Source organism: Rhinolophus sinicus, chromosome 12 (genome assembly GCF_057876585.1).
Source record: "Rhinolophus sinicus isolate RSI-liver-muscle chromosome 12, RSI-T2T, whole genome shotgun sequence".
Classification (NCBI taxonomy): domain Eukaryota; kingdom Metazoa; phylum Chordata; class Mammalia; order Chiroptera; family Rhinolophidae; genus Rhinolophus; species Rhinolophus sinicus.
In genome coordinates this window covers 27433513-27444548 of record NC_142512.1, presented here as the reverse complement: position 1 = coordinate 27444548, position 11036 = coordinate 27433513, and the positions used below count along the sequence as shown (strand labels likewise).

General features: G+C 47.4%; 1 protein-coding gene across 1 annotated transcript; it reads right to left on the bottom strand.

Moving 5' to 3' along the window:
* Positions 1–3579: 3579 nt before the first annotated feature.
* Positions 3580–10451, bottom strand: CHCT1 (CHD1 helical C-terminal domain containing 1). The gene is made up of 6 exons (XM_019732471.3): positions 10401–10451; positions 9179–9280; positions 8769–8944; positions 8214–8313; positions 6122–6317; positions 3580–3830 (listed from the first exon to the last, which is right to left on the bottom strand). The coding sequence occupies exons 1-6, from the start codon at positions 10449–10451 to the stop codon at positions 3745–3747; spliced, it is 711 nt and encodes a 236-aa protein (XP_019588030.3). The 3' UTR covers positions 3580–3744.
* Between the last annotated feature and the right edge of the window lie 585 nt (positions 10452–11036).

The following is an 11036-nucleotide window of genomic DNA, read 5'->3' as shown; positions in this document are numbered from 1 at the left end:
AAAAATGTCTACATATACAAAAGAAAAATAAAGTCAAAACACAGGAGCACTGGGTGTGGAATCAGGAGACCTGGAAAGTCAAGATCTCAGTTCAGCTGTGCCAGCCCCTATGCCCATTTTCTTTTCTGGAATGGGGAGGTGTCTCCCTCACTAGTATTTTTTTTTTAAGTTACAAAAGCTCCCTCACAAGTTTGACATGAAGACCCAATAAGAATGGATGCAAAGCACTTTGCCATCTCTCCTGAGTCACAGGCACTTGTGGCAGTGTTATTATGCAGAGGACACTGCCAGGTGACTCCTGTAGCCTGGGATGGAAGTCGGTCAGGCAGCAATCAATCACTCCATCTGTGGTGGGGAGGCTCTTCCATGTCAGGCTTTAGGGAAAGTGTCCATTGTTCTCTAGGAGAGGGCCCCTTCTCGATGGCTGCCTGGTCTGGCCATCAGCGAGGCATTTTCCATAGGGTGAGCCTACCCATAAAGCGCATAGGCCAAGGCGTGATTTAGGGGTCTCACCCAAGGCTCTCCCCTCCAAAAAGCCTCCTCCCACCACCCACTTCTGGTGCTCCCAAGTCCACCTTAGAGAGTCATATTTTGGGTAGAAATATCTTAACTAAGAAAATACAACCAACCCTAGGAGAAGTAATACATTAAGTCTTGTGGGTTATTTACATTTTGTGGAAGATGTTTGTGGCCAAGAGCAGTGGAGCATGTGTCGCTGTGTGGGAACTGTACTGGTCTGGAGGTCACCACGTCTGGGTTCTAGTGCTACTTCTGGCATTGACTTCCTGTATAACTTTGGAGAAGTCACCTTTCTTCTTAGGCTTTATTTTCCCATCTGAATCAGGAGGTGGTTGGATTAAATGCTCTATTTTGGTTCATTCATTCATTCATTCATTCATTCATTCATTCTACAGATGTTTTTTCAAGAACCTACTCTATGCTGGGTTCTGTTGTAATTGCTTAGGCTACAGCAATGAGCAAAACAGACAAAAAGGTCTGCCCTTGTGGAACTTAAATTTTAGTGGGAGGAGTCCATCAATAAACAAGAAATATAATCATAAACTAAATTATATAATATTTGAGGGGAATAGTGCCTTAGGAAAACAAAAACAGAGTAAGGGAGATATTTAGAGTATGGGGGGTTTTGGAATTTAAAACGGGGGGACATGTTAAGCTGCACTGAGGAGGTGACATTTGAACAAAGATTTGAAGGCAATGAAGGCATTAACCAAGTTCTTGTGAAGAACATTCCAGACAGAGAAAAGAGCCAGTGAAAAGGCCGTGAGGCAGGAGTAGGCTTAACAAATATGAGAAAAGCAAGGATGAGGGCAAAGAGGTGACAGAATGATCGGTGGGGACAGACAGTAGAGGGCCTTGTAGGCTTTTAATCTGCATGAGATGAAGAGCTGTTGGAAGGGTTTGTTTGCTTAATACTTTATTTTTTTTAGAGCAGTTTGAGGTTCATAGCAAAATTGAGCAGAACATATAGAGATTTCCCATACACTCCCACCCCCACACGTGCACAGCCTCCCCCACCAGTGGTGCATTTGTTACCGTGATGAAACTACACTGACACATCATCACCCAGAGTCCATAGTTTACATTAGGGTTCACTCTTCGGGTTGCACATTGTATGGATTTGGACAAATGTATGATGACATGTATCCACCATTCTATTATCCTACAGAGTATTTTAAGGTCCTAAAAATCCTCTGTGCTGTTGAAGGGTATTGAGCAGCCACTGGCTTGGGATCTGCCTTTTTGGAATTCTGAGATCCTACTAAATTTGAGGAAAGAGTTAAGAGGCGCCAAAACCAAGCCTCACCTGTTGCCCATTTTGCCTCTGGCTTCCTGATTGTCCCCAAAGCAGACATGAAGCTCCCTCACTCCCTCCTGGTCTCCATCTCTTCGCACACACGCTGCCCTGATTGGAAGAATAAGTGGAGTCCCATAATTCCTCTAGGTGGCAGTGCTGCCTCACACACAGAGGCCACCTCTCTATTTTGGTCTGTTCCCAGAACCGCCAGGACTTTCCCGGGGACCTTGTCAGTGAAATCGCTCAGGTGTAGAGAAAACTGGAGAGCCTCCAATCATCAGGGACATCTCCAGCCTGCTTGCCCTTGTCCCCACAAATCCTCCCTGTTTTGTCAGCACTGTCAGGGACACCCCCCCCCCCAAGCAAGACTGCCCCCCAGGTCTGTGCCTTAGCACTCTCATCTTGCCTTTTCTGGGAGGCAATGAGTGTAAAGCACAAAGAGCTGTGGCTGCCTGCCCCCTTCTTTCCCTATTTATTCTTCCCTGTACTTGTTCTTTAAGTCTAAATTGATACGTATTCTACATTTTAAATATTTGATGGTATTCACTCCTGAATACAAATTGAGGGAGGGGAGGAGAAAGGGTCACACACATTTGTCCTGGTCCTGCCCATTCCAAAGCAGCCCTGGGCTCTGTACACTGCTGCCTCGGACAGAGCCCTGATTCTCCTGTGTTTTTGGAAAATGACTGGACCTGCTTCCTCTCCTGGAGTTGACCACTATCTACCTGGTCTTTCTAGCTAGAAACAATGTGCCATCATCACCCCTTCCCTTCTTGCCTTCCTCCCTTCCTTCCTCCCTTTCTCATCTCCCACATCTATCACCAAAAACTGTCAGTTTTAACTTATATAATTTCACAAATATCCCTCCCCTTTTTCTGCACATCCTCACTGCCTTTGTACACCCAAGGGTAGCAAATATTAAGGCTAAAAGGGTCAAACAGGTGACAACTGAGTGAAGAAGCCTTGTGTGTAAGGCACCAGGGCGGGGTGGGGACTGGTGAACTGGAAAGAATATCAGTGAAACTGAAGCAGCTACTTCTCAGTCCCAGTCAGGTGTTGTCATGTGGGAAGGTCAAGGGTGGCCAGTTTTTAAAAGCCAGAAACATTGTTGTTGTTGTTGTTAACGTGAAATGTACTGAGTAAGTATTGACAATTCTTCTAAAAATGTTTTAAATAACAGGTAGAACACCATACGTGGCAAATAAAATGCATCCGTGGTCTGAATTCAGCCTGCAGGCTGCCAATTTTTGCCTGCTGGTTTGACCCACTATCCTAGTAAGATGTTGTTTCTTCTTCGGTCGGCCTCTGCCCTCTCATTTCCATGCACTTGGCTCACAGTTTCCAGAGCATCTCCCCAATAGCCAAGTAATGGCAGCCCTTTCCATGGACATCTCCTTTGCCAATGCCCTCCCCTCCAAGTTTCCCACAAGAGCAAGTCCAGATGCTCTAGACAGGCTGCCAGATTTACCCTCTGACCCCAGGCCCTCTCCACCGGCAAATACACATCAGCTCCTTTGTCATTCACCCCCCACTAGGCTTTCCCAGGCACCTGTATTCACCCCATTGTAAGGTCTATTCACGTGTCTCCCCCACTACATTGTGATGGTCCTTGACACAAGTGACCACCTCTTAATCTGTGTATATGTGGAGCCCTGACACTCAGAAGGTGGCTGGCAAATATTGCTTAAATAAACAAACAAACAAACAAACAAACAAATAACGATTGCTAGCAAAGTCAAGTAGAGCTGTCTTAGGATGTTTATTTCCTGAGTCATTTATACATAATTAAGACTGGAGTGTCCTTTTGATAAAGACACTTTTTCTCCATTCCCCTCATGGGTCCCCATGCCCCCAGCTTCAGAGGTGTTGCAAACTGACAAGCGTTCTGGATCCCAGAGCTAGCTGGCCCTTGTTCCAGCCAGGTCTTCTTATGGACAGATCTCTGGGGTTTCTGGAGCTTCCTTAATCCTCTTGCTCTGGAGTTTCATTTTTTGAGGAAGTTCCTTTAAAGAACCTGAAAAAGCGAAGGTCAGAGGCGGTTCTGATGACATCAGGACTAGTAGGGGAATCTCAGTCTGTAACATTTGCGGGGGGCGGGGGGGGGGGATGGTAGGGACCGAAAGGAAGAACAACAAAACCTTATCTTACTTCCAACCTGCCCCTTCCTCTTTTCTCACAGAAACCCCATGGGGAAGCGAGACAGTATTGCCCCAATTTAGGGATGAGGGCTCTCCCCCAGCCACAAAGTAAGGAGATGTCCTGCCCAAAGCCTGAGGCAACTTTGGGGCACAGTCGGGACACCTCCCACTCCTTTCAAGTTTCTCGCCCCAGTCAGTTCCCAGTACTTTGCTGCTGTACTGTTTGCAAACACCACTGCCACCATTTTATTTAAGAACTGACTTATGAACATAAGTGCCAAAGAAACACCATGCACGTTACTTTTAATGGCATGGATGGAACTCAGTAATAAACCTTAGCCTCTTTGTGGTGAGTCCACCAGACAGCACAGCATGTGTTTTCTCACTACACACCCAATGTGAAGAGCACGACCTCATCTCTAGTGTGTTCTGGCCAAAAAACATTTCACATGGATTCATCAAGACTTTTGATCGAAAGTCCTGTTTATAGATAGAGGAACAAGCTTAAAATATGCCAAACGGAAGCAACAAGAAAAAAGTAGAAAGTGGAACATTCTTCTAAACAATAGCCTGATCTTTTCAGCAGGTCAGGGTATAAAAAAGGGGACTTTGTTAGGGTAAAAGAGATTTAAGAGACATAACCAAGTGAAACGCATGATTTGGGAAACCAGCGCAAAAGATATCTATGACAACTGGGACAATTTAAATATGGAGTATTTAATCCAACAATTAAATGAAATGAAATGAAAACATTGACATGAAAGTTTGGTATAATTAACTGAGAAAAGCAAGTTCAAATCAAAATTGTATGTACAGCATGGTCTCACTTCAGTTAAAGTACATGTATTTACATGCATAAAAAACATCTGGAAAGTGCTACCAGTGGTGATAACAATGTGATATCTATATTTTCGTATTTTTGCTTATCCGTGTTACCTAATTTTCTATGATATGCCTATGTTTATAGTAATGAAAAGTTATTTTAAGAATTGCATGAAAGCCAAACTTCTTAACCCATCCTCCACAGCTTTTCTCTGTTACCAGCCCCCATCCTGCTCTTCTCCAACCTGTTCTCCCGTTCACCTCCAAGCTGTCTGCTCATTGCCCCTCACCTCTGCACACACCTGTTCTCCCACCTTCTTAACTCCCTCACCCCACTTATGCCTTTCTTTAAAGCCGGTCCCAAACTTACCTCTTCTAGATAGCCTGTCCTGCCGTTTGCCCTATGGCCTCAGATTGCTCATTTGTAAAAGGTGGATAATAATACCCAATTCACCGGGATGCTAGGGGTTAAGTGAAATTATGAGCTACAAACACCTGGAACAGGGAGGGGCTGGTGCAAAAGCCTGGAGCTCACTTTCCTCATCTGATGCCTGAACTGCTGGGCTTAGATCATCTTAATGATGACTGGCCTTCCTCCCATTGTATGTTTTTTTGTGTTTTTTTAAGATTTTATTGGAGAAGGGGAACAGGACTTTATTGGGGAACAGTGTGTACTTCCAGGAGGGCTCTGTGAGCGCCCCTGGCCCTGGTGCCTACAGTTTAAAACATACAATGGAGTGTGTCCTCTCAACCATTGTATGTTTTAAACTGTAGGCACCAGGGCCAGGGGCGCTCACAGAGCCCAGGCAGGTTTCTGAGTCTCAGCAGCTGCCTAACCCATGTCCACTGCACCTGACCTGTTCTCACTCCTGCTCTCCCACTCAGTCCAGCTGTCACTGGTGAACAAGGCCCGTTGGGCTGCTCGCCCGTATTAGCCCCAGCCAGCCCGACATTCACAGGAACACCCTGATCCAAGCTAGGCCGATGCTCTGAGTTCCTAGGCCACCCTGTTTGCCTTCACTTTCTCCCCCTGTAGCTAAGCCAGAACAGCTCATTGTGGTCCCAGAGGCCAGTTCCAGAATGTTGAGGGGTAGTCGGCTCTAACATCTCTCTGCACCTCAGTGCACAGGAGGGGCCTTCATAGGTTCCAACCTTGGATGGGGCCCCTCTCACTGAAGAGTGTCTGTCCCCTATCCCCACAGGCTCCGTCCAGAGAGCCAGACATTGTGGTGGCCAGATGAAAAGGAGGGAAGAGGAACGTGTTGGACTGCTCCAGGTTGGACCACGCAGGCTCCGCTCGCAAGCCCCGCCCCCAGGCACACCCCCAACTACTATTGGGCGTTACCTCTCCCGTCAAGGAGCCGGGATCTTGGCTCCCCCAGCAGGGAGGCCTCGCAGCCTGGGGCCTGCATCTTGGACAGCCTCTCCTTCACGCTGCTGAGGTTGCTGTGCAGCCCCCAGGCACTGCAGAGCTTGGGCAGGCTGTTCTCCTGGTCCTTCAGCAAGGAGCTCTCCGGAGTGTCCAAGGGACAGAATGCCACCTGCAACGGAGCCAGTGTTCGGAGCCACAGTGTTGAGGAGAGTGTCGAGAAGAGAGGGGTCCATGCCCCAGAGCCCCAGCCCTGCCCTTGTTAGGAAACCGCTGTGCTGGAGTCTGGCTGCACCTCACACCCGCCTAGCTAGAAGGGTAAGAGTCACAATGTGGGAGAGCAAGGACCATGGGGACATTGAGGTCAGGCTGCCAACGGTCTTTTCTTGGGTAGTTCTTTACTTTGAGAAATGTTCTCCGTCTCTTTTTTTGAGTTATAGTATCTTGTTTTTTTTTTCAATTGGGGAATATTGGGGAATAGTGTGTTTTTCCAGGACCCATCAGCTCCATGTCAGGTGGTTGCCTTCAATCTAGTTGTGGAGGGCGCAGCTCACTGGCCCATGTGGGAATCAGAACCAGTGACCTTGGTGTTATGAGCACTGCGCTCTAACCCACTGAGCCAACCAGCCGCCCCGAGTTATCGTATCTTATGTGTTTGTAAGAAGATGTTTTAAAGTCCTTTGCAAAATTAAAACTGAGAGCCTGAAAATGTCTTTTGAAATGATCCCCGCCGGTGAAATCCAGGAATCACTAAAATGGCAGCGCCTCACATTCAGAGGAGGAATGACTGAAACGATCTATCCATTCATGTTCAGAGGAAGAAACGGAGGCCCAGAAAGGGAGAGGATTTGATGAAAGCTGCACAGCGGTGTGGGGGCGGGGCAGCGTATGGTTAGAGCAAGGCTTTCTTTCCTCTGAGCCAGATTATGTTTGAACCTGGCTCTTCCCTCCCACTTGCTATGTGGTCTGGGTCACCTTACTTTACTCCCTAAATTCGGCATCTTCGTTTACACACTGTGGACAGTAATTCTAATTACCACTTATATTTACTTTTGAAGATTACGAGGGAACATAAAATGCCTGGCACATAGAAACTGTTACTTATGATTATTATTTTGGGCCAGTACTTCTCAAAGTTGTGTGCTCTGTGAACCCCTGGGGGATCCCTGAAATACAGAGGGTGCCAAAAAAAGTGTATATACATTTTTTTTAACATGCTAAATTTTTTTTAACCTTTTCTGGTTAGTTTCAGGTGTACAAAACAATGTAATAGACATTTATCATTTATGTCCTTCACACAGTGTGTATACATATTTTAAGAAAGGAAAGAAACTATTAAAATTACGCTGATGGTAACCACTTTGAGCACCTCGTGTAACTGCAGAAGTCGAATGTGACTTGTATTCATCTTCGTTGCCGGTATATATTGAGTATTACAATTAAAACAGTTTTTTCCTTTCTTAAAATGTATATACCTTTTTTTGGCACCCTCTGTATTTTGACCCTGCAGACCCCCTGAAAAGTAGGGTCCATTCAAAAGTGTAAGAGAGAAACCAATGGATTCTCATGTAACCTAGTGTGAAAAGTTCACTGATGCAAATCTGTAACCTACATAAATAAATGCTTTTGGGGGGAATTTTTAAGAGGGTAGAAGTGACCTGAGACCCAAATGTTTGAGAATCACTAGTTTTGGACAAAGCCAGTCCAGGCTCTGTCGATAGTCCCGGGAGCCTTTCCCAGGTTGGCTGTCCCTTTCTGCCTGGCCTCACCCGTCCCCACCCATGGTTCCACAGGCATGTCCCAGCTAACATCAGGGTGTGGGTATGAAGGATGAATAAATATGAAGAACTTGCAGCTGAGTCTCTGCCTTCTTCAGCCCCACTCTGTGCCCACTGCAACAGTAAAGATAGGGGCAGTGGGATCTTCCTCAGGCAGTGAGCTGTGGAAAGGACTTGGAGGGGTGCTGGTTGTATCAGGGGGCCCCTCTGTTCCAGGCCTCCCCCCAGAATCTGAGAACACACCAACCACCCTCAGCTGGGCCCAGGAGAAGCTCTCCCAAGCAGCTCACCAGGAACTTGGCTTTCTGGTTGTTCTTGGTGTGTTTGTAGAGCCTGCGAAGCTGCTTTGCCTCTAGTTCTGAGAAGAGGGAGACAAACCTCCAGAGCATCCTGCAGGGGAGACACCTGAGACTGAGGGAGGTGGAGCATGGCTCCTCTCCTTCCAGGATTTGTCTTGTGGCCAGGACCCACCCAGGGAGAAATGGGCCACAGGCTACCTCCTTGGTTTTGGGTTGGGGACATGGAGAGGTGGAAATTTGCCAGACCCTGAATACCCCTTCCTGGTGATGAGCCCCCACACCACACAGCAGTTGTTCAATCACAGGTCATTCTCCTCAGGGTCAGGAGAGTTCTTTGTCTACTGTGTATACAGCCACATGAATCAATGCTACCCTGAATGACTAGAGAACCCTGTTCTCTCTACCCCGTCGTCACCATGCTCACTCCAGGATCCTGACTCTTTCACCTGAAGAAGAACTAAGGGATCTTGAGTGAGGTGTGATCTTGAATCTAGAGGGGGTGACCTGGGAGTGGATGTATTGGGAAGGGCAAGGAAGCTGCCCTACTTCTTCCAGTGCTTGATTTCCCAGGCTCGGCAGCAGTGCTGCAGAAAGGTGTTGATGTGGTCCCCTAGGACCACCAGGCTCTGCTTCATGTACTTCAGCTTCTTCTTCTGTGGAAGGTCCTTGGGGAGGTGCAACTTTCGCAGGAACTTCTTCAGTGGCCTTAGATATTCTTTACACTGAAGAGACGACAGGTGAAGTGAGGGTCCATAGGAGAAAAAAAGAGGCAGATGGGCAACTCCAGATTGGCCCAGCTGCAGCCCTTGTGACCCAGGAAGCATTACACATGTTAAGTGAGGAGGCTCCAGTCAACCTCTTACCCCACTTCTTTCCCAAGAGTATGACAGGTGGGGCGATGAGCTATGGGTCTGAGGTCTGCCAATTTCTCACCCCTGAGCTGGCCCCTTACTCACAATTTTGAAGGTATCCTGATCCAGGCCCTTGGCATGGCACACAAGTGAGTCTGCCGCAGGGATGGTGCTGGAGCTCTTCTCTAAGCAGGGCACATCTGTCACCTGGGAGGAAACTGGTCAGCTGGGGGACTTGGGATACTGCTCCTGAGGTTCAGTGCTGGACAACGACTGGTCCAAATGCCAGCCAAAGCCCTTCTCCGTTTTCCCCACGACCCCTTCCTTGACCCAGCACTGAGGCGAGGGAGCCTTGGGCAAAGAAACCCATCTCTGAGAATCCCTGTTTTGAAAACCTAGAATGCCCAACCCATTTCTTTTATAATACTTACAGCATAATATTCTAGCTAGCTTTTCAAAGCACTTGATAAACATGAACTCACTTTATGCTCCCACAAATTCTGTGAGCTTAGATATCATTATCCTTGCTTAGAGATGAGAGCACCTAGGCACCAAGGGATGTAAGTAATTCCTTGTGGGGAGTCAGCAGGGATTCATTTACTCATTCCTTCAGCAAACACTTATTGAGTGCCTAAGTCACAGGCACACCTCTTTGTTTCCCTAACCCTTAGCATCACACCATGCTAATGGGCACTCAGAAAAATGTGTGTTGGTGATGGTAATGATAGGAAAGACTTTTCTGATAGCAAAAGTGGGGAGGGGGTGAAGCTGAAAATGAATGAAGACAAAGTGACTGTGAAATAACATTTGAAGTCAGAGCACAGGATTAGATGGACATGGCTGGATTTGCACCCAACTTTTCAAAAGCCTCTCAGAAAAGTGAGCATTAATTTCTGCCTGTGTTCCGGGGGAACAAGGAAGACCGAGACCCAGACCACTCTGAAGGGAGAGACCAAGGAAAGGGAGGGAGGTAGATGGAGAGGGTGTGGGACACAAACTCCTCCAAGTCTCAGAGAGAGGGCACTCTGGCTGGTCAGCTTTATAAACATACCACACACACACACACACACAACCACATACACAGACCATAATGCACGTGTACACACACACACCAGAGCCCTTGTGTCTTCATAACCAACAATCATCTTGCCAGGAATATGTGTCCTTGATAAACATCTGTTTGAATTAATCTTTTGGTCTCTTGCTAACTCATGTACCTCACCAATTTTCCTTCTCCTCTTCCTTGAATTTCATATTCTCTGCTTTCTAAAACCAGCCCCTCAAGGACGCTCCTGCTCTCCCTCCCTCACAGCCCCAGTGTCTTCACCTTCTCTAGTGGCTTGTCCACTTCATCCCCTTGCTCATCTAAGGCCTCCATCTCAACAGGTGCCCCGGTGGGCTCCAGAGTGGCACTCCTCACGTCCCCTCAGGCTTCTGACTACTGCTTCTGTGACCTGAGTGTCTCAGAGAGTGGGCAGGTTGGCTCCAGAATCCAGAGCAAAACCATGGCAACTGCCAACACAGAGCTCCCCCTCCCCCCTTCCATGCCCTCATTCCTAGAGGTCGACACCAACCATCTCCTTCAACTAGGAACTGGACTAGGGAAATGAGGCAGATGTGTGGGGAAGACCCAGGACTTGGTCAGAGCCCACAGCTGGCCAGGAGAAGCTTGTACCCCTCCTCCCAAAAGAACTGTCCGATGCTGTTGATTTTGAACCCTGATAAGGCTTTTGAAGTGATTTTCCTGTGTGTGTACTATTCATGCTTCTTGAGTTACACGGTGGCATCCCTGAGTGAGAACCAGAGTTTGTCACATTCCTATCCGGATTTGGGACAAAGGACTAGAGGTTGCCCTGAGAAAATGGAATACAATAAATCTCTACTGAGCTGGCTCTTCTCTTCTATCCCTGGTAGCCTCCAGGAAATTAATAAGCCAATTGTGTTGCATGTTGGTTGGAGGGTG